The sequence below is a fragment of the Nicotiana tomentosiformis genome, chromosome 11 (assembly GCF_000390325.3).
Source record: "Nicotiana tomentosiformis chromosome 11, ASM39032v3, whole genome shotgun sequence".
NCBI lineage: Eukaryota > Viridiplantae > Streptophyta > Magnoliopsida > Solanales > Solanaceae > Nicotiana > Nicotiana tomentosiformis.
The window spans coordinates 104,567,320-104,583,440 of NC_090822.1; the positions used below are offsets into that span (position 1 = coordinate 104,567,320).

The 16,121-nt window shown below is 37.0% G+C and overlaps 1 protein-coding gene across 1 annotated transcript; it reads right to left on the bottom strand.

The window, feature by feature from the left end:
- Positions 1 to 12,395: 12,395 nt before the first annotated feature.
- LOC138900776 (UDP-glucosyltransferase 29-like) lies at positions 12,396 to 13,051 on the bottom strand. The gene is made up of 2 exons (XM_070188338.1): positions 12,837 to 13,051; positions 12,396 to 12,651 (listed from the first exon to the last, which is right to left on the bottom strand). Exons 1-2 carry the CDS (start codon positions 13,049 to 13,051, stop codon positions 12,396 to 12,398), a joined length of 471 nt encoding a protein of 156 aa, XP_070044439.1.
- Between the last annotated feature and the right edge of the window lie 3,070 nt (positions 13,052 to 16,121).

Genomic DNA, 16,121 nt, shown 5'->3' on the forward strand with positions numbered 1-16,121 from the left:
GCTGCATTTCATGCGTGCATGTTCATACAGACAGACGAGTAGACCTCCTAAGTAAGTGTTGCCCGAGTTCAACTTGATCGGTAAGCTCTCCGTCCTTCAGATTTGCCGGGTCTAGCGTTTTACGTATATTTTGTGTATATATGTATATATATGTTATGAATAGGTCGGGGCCCTGTTCCGATCACAGTACATCCATCAGTAGCGGCTTGTAGACATATCCTATCAGTTAGTGCAGTATGTTGGGCTTGTAAACCTTGTATGTTTATTTTGTTGGTTTGCCAGCTGTAGCAGTTATGACGGCCTTGTCGGCCCAGCTTTATATTGATGTTTAGTCAGCGTTAACAAATTGCCTTGCAATATGGCCCATGGCCAAAGTATGACATTATATGTTCAGAGTCTCTTAGTCGCAAGTTGGTACGCAAGGATAGGTGAGGCACCGGGTTCCGGTCTCGCCCCCCCAGGTTCGGGGCATTACAGAAGTGGTATCAAAGTAGTTCTGTCCTAGGGAGTCTACAAGCCGTGTCTAGTAGAGTCTTGTTTATGGGTGTGTTATGCACCACCCTTTTAAGCAGGAGGCTACATGGCATTTAGGACTGTCACTCTTTCTTCTTACTCTAGATCGTGTGGTAGAGCTCAGTTGTAAGAACTCAATTTCCTAAACTCTATCTTATTCATAATACGATGATGCCTACATCTAGAAAGACAGTTGGTAAGAGATTGCAGGTGGCTGTGAAAGAGTTGAGTCAGAGAAACTTGATTTTGCATGATGCTTATGATGAGTAAATGTAATGTCTTCAGTAGATCATGTGTCTACTAAGATGTGTAAGCCTCTTCATAAGGAGCCTTAAGGCAAAGAATATCTATACACCCCTATGGTGAAAGGCAATGAGAGATTCAGAAGATAGATACAAGCTTCAACAAGTAAAAGGAGCAAGATAAGAAGGGTACGAGGTACCCAGTTAATGAAGATTATCAGTATTTTCAAATCCGGCAGAAAAATATAAGCATTGTGAGTTACCTTCAACAGTAATAGAGGTATGTATAACTGGCCCCACCCATCTAAGTTATACCCTATTGGGGGCTAACCGGTGTAGTTTAAGAAAAGGACGGGATATTAGGATCCGGATGGGGTTAGAGTAACCCAAAATGGTAAATGGATTGTTTGTGTTAGTTGACATTTCTGAAGGATATTGCAAAGGTGCTAATAGATCTCCTTGCGAGGCACCCAGATGGTGCACTCTAGAATATTACAATTAGATTTGAATATTAGCATGATCAAAAAAGAAAATTCAAAAGATAGGCACTGTAAGCCTGGAAGGGATAAATATTACCTTAGTGTGGCTCACGTCCCTAGTAGAGCGAGAACTTTAAGCAACCCGAAGAGCCACTGAATGGAGCAAAGGGGAGCTAAAAGCAAAATAATGTCTTGTTCGCGTTTTCAGAATAAAGTGATAGACATAAATGTTAGCGGGAAATAAGAAAAGAGTTAATGAAGCATTATGAGTAAGATATGATACATGGATGACAACGATAGATCAAAAGATAACAGTATTACATAGTCTATAGTCAAGTGAAGGAAAAGACGAGAGGTGACAGGCCTTGAGACAACAAAAAAGTATAGGCCATAAAGTCATATCCTCATTTCGAGAAATAAGTTTGTGACTCCAACGCGACTACCAGAAGGACAAGTTAGACCCAGAGTAATAGAAATCAGTATGGGCTGGTGAACACGATAAACTAAACATGAATTAGGGACTGAATGATTTGATAATGGTCGACGTCATGAGAATTTTAGATTTCATTCCGGCGATAATAGAATGGACAACAGAAGAAGATTCATGAGAAATTCAGAGAATGGTCATTCAGGAAGGCGTTTCCCTAAAGCAAGCAATGTGAGAAAAGTTCAGCTTAAGGGACTGTATGTGCCAGTTATACCAAGTGTCACCCTCGCGAGTAAGGAAATATATTATCCTTGGTACAAAAGGATTACCGCGAGGTGAGTAAGGGTCATCGATGATGTGAAAAGACACCAAAGATGAAGAGGTAAAACATCTATATAAATATTATCGTAGTACTAAATCATAGTACTCCCCAAAAGGGGGGAATATGGAGTGATGTGGCATTAAGTCATAATTAAGTGGTTCTAGTAACTATGGAATGGTAAAGGAAGAATGCGATAAAAATGAGAAAGGGATGAGATTGCACTTATTCAAATCCTACAGATATGCTACGATTCCAGAACATTATGCAAGCACGATGTCAAGGAGAGGAAGTAAGGGTTCCGGCTCGGGATGCTTTTGATAAATAAGGAGCCAGTACGAGAGGTGAGTTAAGACAAAAGGAATAACCCAAGAAAGATTACGTGGAATATTGATATGAAAATGGGCCAAAGAGTAGTTAGCAACTGACTCAGGAAGAGCCTATTATGGCTAGACAAGTGGTTACAGACGAATCAGCAAATCGTGCAAGATAAACATAGTAAAACCCAATATAGTGAATTCAGTCTCGCAGATATGACATCGTAACCTTGAGAAATATTAAGATAGGAGTTGGGGTAGTTAAAGGTACCGTATGAGTGTTACAGAGGAAAAAGAGAGTGCCACTGGGAAGACAATCAAAATATCAGCTCAAAAGCAACCGTACGAGCACAAGGGCATGAAGGTAAGTATGTAAGGATAATTACAAGTAAGAAAGAATATCAAAAATTCCGCCACATAAACGATGTAATAAGCTCGCAGCCTTGCGAGAATCAGAGGGTCCTCCCTAAATACTACAATAAAAGACTAGCTGACGAAGTAAGGAAGAGGGCTCGACCTAAGCTCAGTGACCTATAGAGGAAATGATCTTATAACAATAGTCTCACAACAACATTGTATGCACTCCATAAAAAAGTGGCACCTACCGTGGCTAACGAACAGAAAGTAAAAATCAGAAGTGATATTCAAGATCATATGAGTGGTATGGAATTCCAATATGTATGGGCACTAAGATAAGTTAAGTATGCACGCAACAAGGGGGCAGAAAGACCAGGAAAAGTAATTGCCTATGTTTAAAGAAATATGAGAAGGAACGAAAGGAATTATTCGAACAGTGATCCAGAGTTAGTTACATCATGAACGCACTTACGATTTCGGAATATTATCCATGCAACATATATATTGACATTCATAGAGTCGTAGAAGACTCTGGTATAAGTTAAAAGAAAAAATTGAGCCCAGGGTATAAACAAAGGATTGAATTGTTAGAAGATTGTATCATGGATATTCTATAGTGCCCATGGAAGGCTAAAGTAATAACTAATACCAGGAGCCACAGATCGGAAGATAGCTCAAACCTACATAAAGGCTGATCAGAAAGAAAATGGAAACTAAAGAGTTACATCAACCAAATAAATCAGGAGTCTGATTATTAGACCCAGAAAATTATAGAAATTGTTATTAAGAACATTGCAGAATTTCTCTAATATCAGAGGTACAAAAGAGATAGTATAACAACCATATTCTATAACGGCTTTATGATAAAGCCAGTTAGAAGAAGTACCAGCCTCATAAGAAGTTAGTATGAAGCTCTCACCGGATTGTGTACGCAAGTATTATAATAGAGCTTCAAGTTGTGGATGTGAATTATACCTATGTGGAAGGAAGGTTATGAAAGAGATAAAAGATGTGATAATAGTCCATACTTCAGATAGGAGGCTAGAAGCGCTGGGATTCAGTATCCAGGAATGATAGCAGTGTCGTTAGTGGCATACCTTCCAGCCTATGGTTTCTATGTATCGAGAGGTCTAGTTAAAAGAGTAAAGAAGAGTTAGAGACGATGTGATGTCTAGCTTGATGTTCCAGAATAACACGAGGAAATCTATTGTACAAGCAAGTTGAAGGAAGATTGCGAGTAGTATAAATAGATATGTGTAGGTTGCAAGCTAAACTATGGAAAAACGACAAGGTTTTAGGAAGGCAGCAGTAAGGATAAGAAAGGGCGAGTGAGAAGGTGACGAGAATGGATAAGTCCTCAGGATTAAGCCCATGAAAACATGGGAGCTAATGGTCTCTCTAAGTTATAGAAAGCTCAGTATAGCCTGAGTGAACTCAAAGGAGTCTAAGACTAGTAGCATTTAGAAGAGATGGAATGATGCCCTGGTAGTAGAATGAGGGTGTAATTGTGATAAATGAAGGATGACGTTTGGGCCTTCGATTAAGTAATGATTTCATGAATTGTACAGGATTAAAATACTCACATGAGGAAAATCACACTGGGATGCTATGAAATATGGTTATGAAAGTGTAGTATCGCCACCATGTGGATCAGGAAAATCACTTCAAATGCTCCACGATGCAGCGTAAGCCCTAGTGGCAATATATTACGTATGAAGTTTCAAGTTATCAATGGAAGATTGTAGATCAACATTGAGGTAAATCAACAATGGATGGGTAAAAGCTGCAAAGTACGAGATGGGATTAGACCATCATTCTTAAGATGAACAGTAATGAAGAAGCATTAAAAGACTTAGATTTATACATATAGGATAAGCAACGAGAGTAACTTGGAGTTTGGTGGCAGACCTCAGTAACGATAAATCGAAGTAAGAATTATGGTATAGTATGGACTACTTAGATGAAGTAAAGCTGATGACATCCAGAGGGACAACTTGACATAATTTTATATATGAACACAAAGTGAAGCCTAGAGATTGGCTAAAAGCTGGAGGAAAGAGAAGAGAAGAGTCGCATAGGCGCACATACAAAGTTAGAGTCATACAGGCTGCATGATAGAAGGTAGCAACAGTTACGAGATTAAAAGGATTCCGACTACATGTCATGGTATGAGAAAGAGGCTTAAGGGGGGAATGCCCAAGCCTTTAGATTTATTCAAAAATAGTTGCCTAAATGGCAAGGAAAATATTAAAGTATTCGGAAGACATAAGTTATGAAAATGATAAGTGCATCATTCAACATTCGAGGACAAATGTTTCAAAGGGGTGAATGATGTTACACCCCATGTTTGAGTACGTGAAAGTACGCCATAAATATATTGATGGAAGCTCGGAAATGAGATGTTAAATCCCGCATTTTCGTACGTTAAAGTTTCATCGTAAATTAATCGACGTAAGCTCGGGAATGAGATTATTTTGAGATTATAAGTATTAAGTTATTTCAAACAAGTGATAAGTAAATTCGTGAAGGAGAGAGATTAAGCGAATCGAAGAAAATGAGTTTCGTCGAAGTTTGGAAATTTGGGGATAAAATACAGTCCGAGCTATAATACTTGGTACTTATGGACTAGTGCCATACAAGGAACTACATGACCATGATAGTATGGTGTATAAGGTATGTTAAAAGTAAGTAGTATTTTAAGTAAGTTGAGATAATTCTTAACTATGTGGGTAATTAGTTAATTATTGGACAATGGGGATTACCAAGTTAATTAAGGAATTGTTGGGTGATTAATTAGAGAAATTAGATAAGATTAGATACTTTCCCAACGTGGCAGCCCATCACTATAATTAGTGATTCATGAATTATGTTGCAAAATGGCAAAGATAGGTGAATTTTGGGTGGCTTAGTCATTATGCAAATGGGGCCCATAAATCGTAAATGTAAAGGACTTTCATATATCTTTAAGTCAGACACTTATGGATGGACAATCTCAAACAAGATTCATATGACTCTTTTACAGAGTAAGATAGATTAACGTGAGTTTGCTTCAGCAAGTTCATATAAGAACATGTATATACATGTAAAGTGAGTTCTTCAATAAAAACTTCATACAAGACTACGTAATGTTATGGCAACGGGAGTTTGCAATTCTAAGAGAGTACGGTGCAATCTTTCTCAAGAATATCATATGGATTTCCCTACCCCATGTATGTTAAGGCTAAGACCTTCCTTCATTTTGGCATGATCTCGTAATTACATGTGTTTGATAACGAGGCATAAAGAGAAGTTCATACTCCCGAATTTATATACATTATCCTAGTCTCATAAATTACAGTATTTTCCTTATCGGGACATCATATTTAATTGAGTATTGTCTTCTTCTAGTCAAGAGAGCAGAGAGCCTATATGTACAGTATTATAGTATTTTCATTACCATCGAGCTATAATCGATGGGCAGGCCACTATTGGGCAACCTCTGATCAGATGGTAAGTTATATACCGAGCCTACTGTGGCTGAGCGCGTGTGAGCGAGCCCAGAATGGCGGAGATACAGAGCCTAGTATGCCCGAGTGCCTATGAGATAGACTACTACTATAGAGCAGTTATATATACCGAGCCCTATAAGGCCAGACAACTATTTTACTTACTATATTGAGAGAGGTGAATCAGTATCAACAGGTAAGCATATCTTCATATTATCTTTGACTCCTAGTTACTTTCTGTTATTATATTATCAGTTAAGTTTCAGGTTTCAGTTATTCTGTTGCCTTACATACTCGGTACGTTATTTCGTACTGACGTCCCTTTTTCTGGGGATGCTGCATTTAATGCATGCCGGTTCAGATAGACAGACGGGTAGACCTCCTCAGTAGGTATTGCCCGAGTTCAGCTTGATCGGTAAGCTCCGCGTCTTTCGGAGTTGACGGGTCTAGAGTTTTACGTACATCTTGTGTATATATGTATATATATGTTATGGATAGGTCGGGGCCCTGTTCCGAACACAATACATCCATCAATAGAGGCTTATAGACATATCCTATCAGTTAGTGCAGTATGTTGGGCTTGTAAGCCTTGTATGTATATTTTGTTGGTTTGCCAGCTGTAGTAGTTATGACGGCCTTGTCGGCCCAACTTTATATTGATATTTAGTCCGCATTCGCAAATTGCCTTGAAATATGGCCCATGGCTAATATATGATATTATATGTTCAGAGTCCCTTAGTTGCAAGTTGGTACGCAAGGATAGGTGAGGCACCGGGTATCGGTTTCGCCCCCCCCCCCCCCAGGTTTGGGGCGTGATAGCAGAGGCGAACAGTGGTAGGCAGAACCTATATATCGAGATCTTGGTTCTTTTATCGCATTTTTGGATTTTGGAGCTCGGTTTAGGCGACTTCGGAGAGGAATTTCACCACATGGATTAGGGTAAGCATTCTTGACTCACTTGTGATTATATTTCATGAATTAATATTTGTTTTTGGTGTATGATTATTGATTTTTAAAGAGAAATCGGAGGAATTGTCTATAATTTCATAAAATAAATTTTCTAGTTTTGAACATCGATTTGGAGTCGGATTTGAGTGAAATAAGTATGGTTGGACTCATAATTGAATGGGTTGTCGGATTTTATGGGTTTCGTTGGGTTCTAAGGTGCGGTCTTGTGTTTGACTTTTGGTTGACTTCAAAATTTTGTTTAGAAATTTGACCTTTATCATTTGGAATTGTTTCCTTAGGCATTAATTGATGAATTTGAGTTGCTTTTGGCTAGTCTTCAGCCGTTCGGAGGTTGATACGCGTGGAATGGCATTTCTAGGAGTATTGTTTGGCTTGCTCGACATTGGACTCGCCTTGTTCGATGTAAGTAACTCTTCTAAACTTGGTGCTGGGGGTATGAACCCTTGAATATACATGTTATGTGTTTGGTGTTGAGGTGACGCACATGCTAGGTGACGGGCGTGTGGGCGTGCACCGTAGAAATTGTGACTCAATCGATTCCGTGGAACTGTATAGTCAAATAACTATGTTATTATCAATGTATTTTCATGTGTTAAAGAAACTGAGTTGTGACTCATGTGAGAAATCATGTTTCGGCTATATATTTATCCTGTTGAGACCCACTGAGAACATTTCTATTGTTGAGTTATTTTGCTTAAATTGCAATTACATACTCATTCATTACATATCATATCTCAGTCTCTGATATCATTTGTCTCATAGCATAGTATTATTGTTTGGGCTGATTGGCATGAGATTTGTGAGGCCGAGACACTGGAGAGATTGATGACTAAGTGAGGCCGAGGGCTTGATTGTGAGGATGTTTATGGGATCGGGCTGCACGCTGCAACATGCTTTATTGATTCATGCCATGATTGGCTTATATTAGCGCTTGGGCAAGATCCGCCCCTCCGGAGTCTTACTTACTAGCAGTGAGTGTAGGTACCTACTGGGTGCGAGTGTCGAGTGCGAGTGTGAGTGCGAGTGCCAAGAGCGGTGCAATTGTAATTAGAAATGACACCAGTTATATCTAGTTTTAATTCAAAATAAAATATATTCAGTTCTTAAAAACTATTTAATGCTAACTTCAAATCCGAAGGTCTGAAGTTTGACTTGAAATTTAAATTCAAGTCTATGAGTCAAGTTTGAATTTGAACTTCATTAAATTTTGAATGTGAGATCTAAAAAGACTTTGGCAGCACCCAACTTCAAATCTGTAGATCCAAATTTAGACATCACAAACCCGCGATCCGTATTTCTGAGGCTAGACTTTAATTTATAATTTTGGCTATTTATTAAATAAAGGTCCTAAAATCTACTATTTGTGTACTTAGCCCGTTTTCTTTAGGCTTGGGGAGTTGTTGGCTGGAAGTAGGAAATAAGAATGGGTTTGGGGTTGGTTTGTGTTTGCTTATTTATGGGTCATTTGCAGTCGTACCATATATTTGTGTCACCTTTTAACATGTACCCTATTTTTAAAAATTATTGATTTGGTAGCCAGCTTACAAAAAATCCATCATAAAAAGACAATTATACCCCTGATAAAAGATATAAAAGATGCATCACGCATTAATTACGTTACCGTTCTCCTCCATCACTCCGTCCCTCCTCAGATCTCCTCTCCTCTGAGCAGCTTTATAAAAAAATCAAAAAGTGTTGAACCAGATTCAAATTCCGAATTCAAATTACATTGTAAGTATTGCAATTCATTTTCAAAGTCAAATTAGTTTTTTGAAACTGATTGATCTGCAATTATTTTCGTAATTCATCATGTTGTTTAAGTTTTAAACTTAAAAAACAAAATCAAAATTCAATTAACGCCTATAGATATTTTCACTAATGCTCATTTAGTCACACTTGCATGAAGTTGTTTAACGGATGAAACATGAAGCTTTCACTTATAGATCTTCAAAAAACTTTGCATATGGATATAGAATAAAGTTGTTTCACGTTGAATTATGAATTTTCAATCAAATACAAGCTAAACACTTCATACTAATGTAGCGAGAAGTTGTTTCACGTTCAAGCTAAAAATCCATGCTAATGCATGCTGAAGTTATTTAGTTCATTTGCTAAAATTTCATACTAAAACATGCTCAATTATTGTAGTATGCTGAAGTTTTTTAGTTCATTTGTTAAAACTTCAGACTAAACATGCTTAAGCTTTTGTCCTGCACTATATAATGTTGCCTCTTTTATTGTCATATTATCTCTTCCGTAATTGCTTAACCCTAATTGAAGTTATCATTATATCTTTCGTAATTGCTTAACCTTAATTGAAATTATTATTATTTCTTCCGTAATTACTTAGCCTTAATTAAAGTTTATTATCCCTTTCATTGTTGGCGTATTCTTATTTGGGGTCATTGATTCATGTTATCTCTCTTATCGTCGAATTGTACTTTTATGGAATCATTGTTACACATTATCTCTCCCTTGTTGGGACCATTATTCCCTGTTGTGTCTTTCTTTGTGAGCTCGTTCTTACGTTTCTTTATGTTCTGAAGTTCTTGTGTTGATTTACTTGTCGTATTCTCGTGTTATGGTTGTTGTTGTTGTACTCAATATTGTTGAACTGAGGGCTATGCGTGGTTGTGGTATTGAAATTGTTTCGAGAAAATATTATGGCATATGGGAAGATGTTGTAAAAGTCATTTTATTGTGTTGTTATATTTTGGCACATGTGGTATTGTTATGAGGATTGTCGGGATGTTCGCACGTGAGTTGTCCGTGTTGTTGTTATTAATTATATTTGCACATGCAGCGTGATAAGACACGCTATATATGTGGGTTTGCGTATGTGGCGAGACAAGGTGGGAATATTATTTTGTGTGTGCGGCAAGGCAAGGCGGGCATTTACTTTATTATTATGCACATGGCGAGACAAGGTGGGTTGTATAGGGGAATGATTTGTGATGACTTGTGATGGCTTGTGGGCATTGTTATTGTTGATATATGTGTAGTGGTGTGTGCCTACCTTGTGTGAGTTATACCGTGTACATTTTTGGGCGATCGTTTCTTATGTGCCATTCATTGTCTCTACTTTTACTTATTAACTTGAATTGTGATAGAACACTTGCACAAGCATACACGTAAACAAATCACCCATATCGGTTTAAGAAGATAAATCCTAATATTATTGACCATTTACATGTACTCCCGTGTACTTGCCTTCGGTGTGAGAGTTATTCTGTTGGCACATGAGTTATCCGTGCAGTCATGAGTCATTGCTGTTGTTGGCACGTGAGTGGTCCATGCAGATATTAGATATTATCACTCTCTTGGCACGTGAGTCATCCATGCGATTATGAATTGTAATGTGGGCACAAGATGCTAAGTGATTAGGGTTCATGAATTGGGACCCGTGATTTGTGATTATGAGGTTTGGTACCTCGTGGAAATCCTTGAATAAATCTGGTGTGAAAGCCGTGGTTCTTATTGAGTTGTTACTTATTTTTCTTTATTTGGTCTCACTGGACTTAGACTGTGTTCAGCTTACTCTACATTGTTGTTACCTAGGTGCCTCATTGCGAATTGTTTCTTTAGTTTCCTATTACAAGCATTGTTTTATTATTGTCAACATGCCTAGCTTTATATTGATATTGTCCCTTGTTAGTTCTACATTTATACTTGTTCAGGTTGTTTAGTCTAATAGGTGTCTTGACTGTCACTCGCCACTACTCCACCGAGGTTAGTCTTGATACTTACTGGGTATCGCTGTGGTGTACTCGTGCTACGCTTTCTAAATATTTTTGTGCAGATCCAGATATTTCAGAGTTGGTTGATCAATAGCTAGTTGTTCGGGTTTTGTTGTGGAGACTCAAGGTAAACCTGTTATCGCGTTCGCAGGCCTCGGAGTCACCTTCTGATATTGTACTTGTACTATTTATTTCTATTCCGAAACAGTTGTATTTAGGGATTTTTTAGCAAACTCAGTAGAGCTTATGACTTGTACTACCGGATTTGGGATTGTAAGTTTTGTATAGATATTTCTATTTCATATTTAACAGTTGTTGGTTGAATTTTGCTATTAATTCAGTAAGTGTTAGGCTTACCTAGTCTTAGAGACTAGGTGTCGTCACGACATCTTACGAAGGGAAATGGGGGTCGTGACACTTCTATACCTAGTAAACTTAACAGACTTGGGAAGCAAGTTACTTGGGAGAAAAGTTCTCTACTTGGAGTTGGACTAGGATTCTACAACCCTAGTAGACTTGTACACATTTTTTGCTTGTGTGCTACATATAGAGCACAAGTTTCACCCAAAAACTGACTTTTCAGAGAAACAAAACTTGCTCACACGAGTATTCCCTGTGAAGTTAACTAGGATCATAGCAAAAGATCGTTGTCTTGGATCCCTACCTTGTGAACGAATTGTGCAAAAGCTTTGAGAGGTTAGTGCTTCTAATCTCGGTTATTAATTCATTGTCTAGCTTACATGTATGTGATACCTGTTTATTATGCTTGCTTCCGCTGCACATATTCTAACAGTCGCTTGTTGAGCTGGGTGGGAAGGACAACTAATTGCCTTCTAAACTTTGTTCAATTTTTTTTAAAAATGGAGCGATACACAAGCTTAGGATATCTAGGTCAATGTTCTAGGAGGATAAAATGATGGATAAAGATATTACGTATAAGACTAATTAAAGTAAGACGGTTGAAATGGAGGAATAAGAATATTATGTAATAGGAAGATACCCACCAAAATAAAAAAAACAAGTTCTATAGAATAACCATAAGACCAACAATGTTGTATGGAAGTCAATGTTAAAGTGGATGTGTTCATTCAAAATTAGATAGGATAAAAAATAAGTATCACATCTCTCAGAAGATGCAAGTAGCAAGCATCATATAGATGAAAGAATGTCGTTGTATTATGTACACCACTAAATACACTAGTTCTTAGACAGATGTGACAACATAACTTTTGAATGTGTTAAAAGAGAAAGAGGTTGGCTTAAAATCACATGGAAATAAATTTATATCGAATGATTTACAATATCTTGATATCTAAGCAGATCTAGTAAAAGATAAAAACAATAAAAATTGAAAATTCGTGTAGGTAATACTAACTAAAACACCGGTGTTTACTAGAAGAATCTTATATTAGTGATATCACCACTAGATTATATTAGAGAACCCCCTAATGTTTATTATGGACATAAACAAAGCATTTATGGTTAGTTTGAGTTACAACATCACACTATTGCAGTTATAACTAACTATTCTTGCAAAACTGTATTAGCTCTTAAATTGTTGCATCTATCTCTTCCTCACCTACGGCCTTGGACTTGTCACTGATGTCTCTTACTCTCATTCTCAAAATGTCCCCTCTTTCATTACCAATTACACTTTTAACAACTTGTGCTACTTCTTCTCTGTGAACTTTCCCTTCGTCATCTCTAACAATCTCCACCGCCACACCAAGTTCAACCATCAACCTAGCATTTATTGTCTGATCAAGGTGCATGGGCATGGCTATAATCGGAACGCCAAAATCAATACTTTCCATTACAGAATTAAATCCACAATGACTTACAAATCCGCCAATACTCGAATGGCTGAGAATTCTTTGTTGTGGTGCCCATCCATCCACACAACCCTTCCCCTTTCTCCAATTCTTTCAAGAAAACCTTGTGGTAACGCTTCTTCAAGATTATTAACTACTAATTATCCTCCCTTTGGAAACCTTACAACCCATATAAAATTAACATTGCTATACTCCAATCCAAAAGCTATCTCTTCCAACTCTTCCTCACTCAAAAAATACTCATCACTTCCAAAGGAAACAAATACAGTTGAATGCTCATTTTTCTTTCCTAGCCAATCAATAAGTTCCACATCTTCGTCGTCTTCATTTATTTCTCGGTCTTGGACTAGAGAGCCAACTGGAATAACCTTCATGTAACAATTTATAGTCCGTAGGTAATCGATGTATTTAGCCTCTATTGCTTTCGAGCATATTCATCATTTTATCGATTTTTTATGCTCAATTTCGCTCAAATAAATCGTTGGAAATGGGAGTTCTACTTCTTGTTTTATGTACGAATGGAAAAAGTATGATATAAAAGTTGCAGTAGCAGTTAGGAGCTTGACTGCCGGTATGTTATGTGAATGTGCAACATCCTCAGCCCATAGCTGAAATGCATCATAGATTAACAAATCAGGTTTCAAAGATTGACATTTTGAGGGCTTTTTTGAGGGTAGAGTTGAGATGGGGTGGGAGACCATTAGTTGTATGGTAACTAGGAGGAAGCTCAGGCAATTCTAGTAAATGGAGTTCAACCAGCTGAATTGAAAGAGAGTATTTTTCAGGGATTATTTTCTTGATTAAATTGAGATTAATAGGTGTAGAACAAAGGAAGACATAAAATCCTCTATTTGCAAGTTTTTGGCCACGTTTAAGTAACCAGAAATGTGTCCATAACCTAACCATGGAAACATTAATACCCTCAAACTACTAATTTCTGAATCCATGAAATCTAGGAAAACACTCTGTGTCTACATTTTTTTTTTCCTTTTTTATGTGAGGGAAGAATGAGTAATTATAAGAGATGAGCTACGTGTGGGGTTTTAAATTGGCTTGGATTTTATAGATAAGGAAGATTGAGGACAAAATCTCAAGAGCGTATGATTGCTTGAAAATATAGCCGAAAACTAAGTTTTCTATATGTTGATGATTAATTGAGTTTTGTTGTTCTGGCATTATCGTGATGAAATGTAAATGTTGGCAAAAGTATCCTATGACTTTATCTTAACGAAATCCATAGATGATTTAGTAAATGAACCAAAGTCGAATCCAATTACGCTTAGATAACCAACAATTACGATAAACAAGTTATAGTTGTGCAAAAGACGCTACGAGTTTTCTTAATCTCTTTGATAATTAATAAAGCAAAAAAGGAATTAACCCAAATGCGCGCCAACCTAATCTCTTAAACTAAAAATAGCCGGTGGTATATATTATACGTATAATTCATGCATAATATATGTCTAACTGTGTATAATCTATATATACCGACTAGAAAAATAGCCGGTAGTATATATTATACGTATAATTCATGCATAATATATGTATAACTGTGTAGGAAAATGACACCCGAAAAATGACAACAATACTATAATAATATTATTTGTGAGCAGAAATACACGAATTGGCTTGAGTCGTGCTGGGAACTGTCCTAAGGAACTATTTCAGCAATGTGAAATGTTTCCCTAGGATTAAACAAGCTTACCTCTACTTAAGAGGATACAGGAATCAGCAAAATATTACATTACAAACCCAGCTATTTAAAAGAGGGGAACAAAAGAAAATAGACTAATAATTTTGAGAAGGAAAGACAACGAGGGGAAGCTAGTGAAGAATGAAAAAGCAAGGAAAGTTGCTGATAATTTTTGCCTAAGTTGAATGCCTATTTATAGGCTTTAAGAGAGGTTTGAAGCATGACATTGAATTTTTCATGCAATTGCCACTTATCATAGGCTTCTAGAATAGCTAAGACATTTGTCATTTAGGCTTTGAAATATAGCCACAATCCCCCATTATTTCAAAGACTTTTTGAAATAAACTTGCTGGATTTGTATGGTCTAAATGTAATGGGTTTGGTGTCTTTTGGACTATGAACCAAATTTAGATCGATAAAGCTTGACCCACAAAATCACTGGTGAAATATAATATTTCTATGAATCAATAATTCTTATTGTAAGTCAGAGATTTTATCAATCACATTTCGACCCTCACGATTTTGCTGTTCAACGCAGTTTTGCGCCACTAGACCATGCGTGTGCCTGGTTATTCATGTGAGCTCTAAAGACTAGGCCAAAATCTCATAGGAGCGGCCTCACTCCACTCTCATATAGGTGAATTCATCAAGTGTATACTGCTTTTAAATACACCATCCATAAGAAATATGAATTCATTAAGAGTTATAGCTCAACCCCTCAATTACTAGCAGTCAAGCACTCTCTTTTAATGCTTCAATGTCAATATTGACTTGTTATTACCCATATGAACCTACTTCATGGGATCTCCAATCACATAGGTTGGGTTACCATCTCTATTGACAACATGTCGGCCTTAACCCCATATCTTTTGAGATTTGAAGAATTAATTTTCTTCCCACAGGTTTAGTTAGAGGATCGGCCAAATTTACTTCTAACTTCACATAATCAATGAAAATTATTCCATCTCTCAGCAGCTACTTTATGACATCATGTCTCAATTTCATGTGTCTACTTTTACAATTATAATATTTATTCTTTGTTATAGCTATTGCCGCTTGGCAATCACAATGTATAAACACAGGAGGCAATACGTCATTTATTAAAGGGATATTAGCCAAGAAGTTTCTTAGACACTCAGCATCAGAACCAGCTAACTCCAGAGCTATAAACTCTGATTCCATAGTCGATTTAGCTATGATCATCTGTTTAGTTGATTTTCATGATATTGCACCACCACCAAGGGTGAATACATAGCCACCAATGGATTTGGTATCATTTGAATCAGAGATCCAGTTTGCATCACTGTACCCTTATAAAATAGAAGAAAATCTACTATATAGGATATCATAATTCATGGTTCCTCTCAAATATTTCATTAGTCTAACTAATGCAGACCAATGCTCTCTATTGGGATTATGAGTATATCTACCCAGTCTACACACAACATAGGCTATATACGGCCTTGTAAAATTCATTAAATACATCATACTCCCAATAATCTGAGCATATTTAGACTGAGCAACTGGGTCACCATTATTCTTTTTCAGCTGAGAATTAGCGTCAAAAGGAGTGCTTACAGGTGTGATATTAAAATATTCAAACTTCTTTAGAAGTCTCTCAACATAATATTCTTGTGATAATATTATGCTATCTTCACTCCTTATAACTTTAATTCCTAATATTGTATTTACTTCACCCAAATCTTTCATATCAAAATTCGCAGACAGAAATAATTTAGTACTTTGCACAA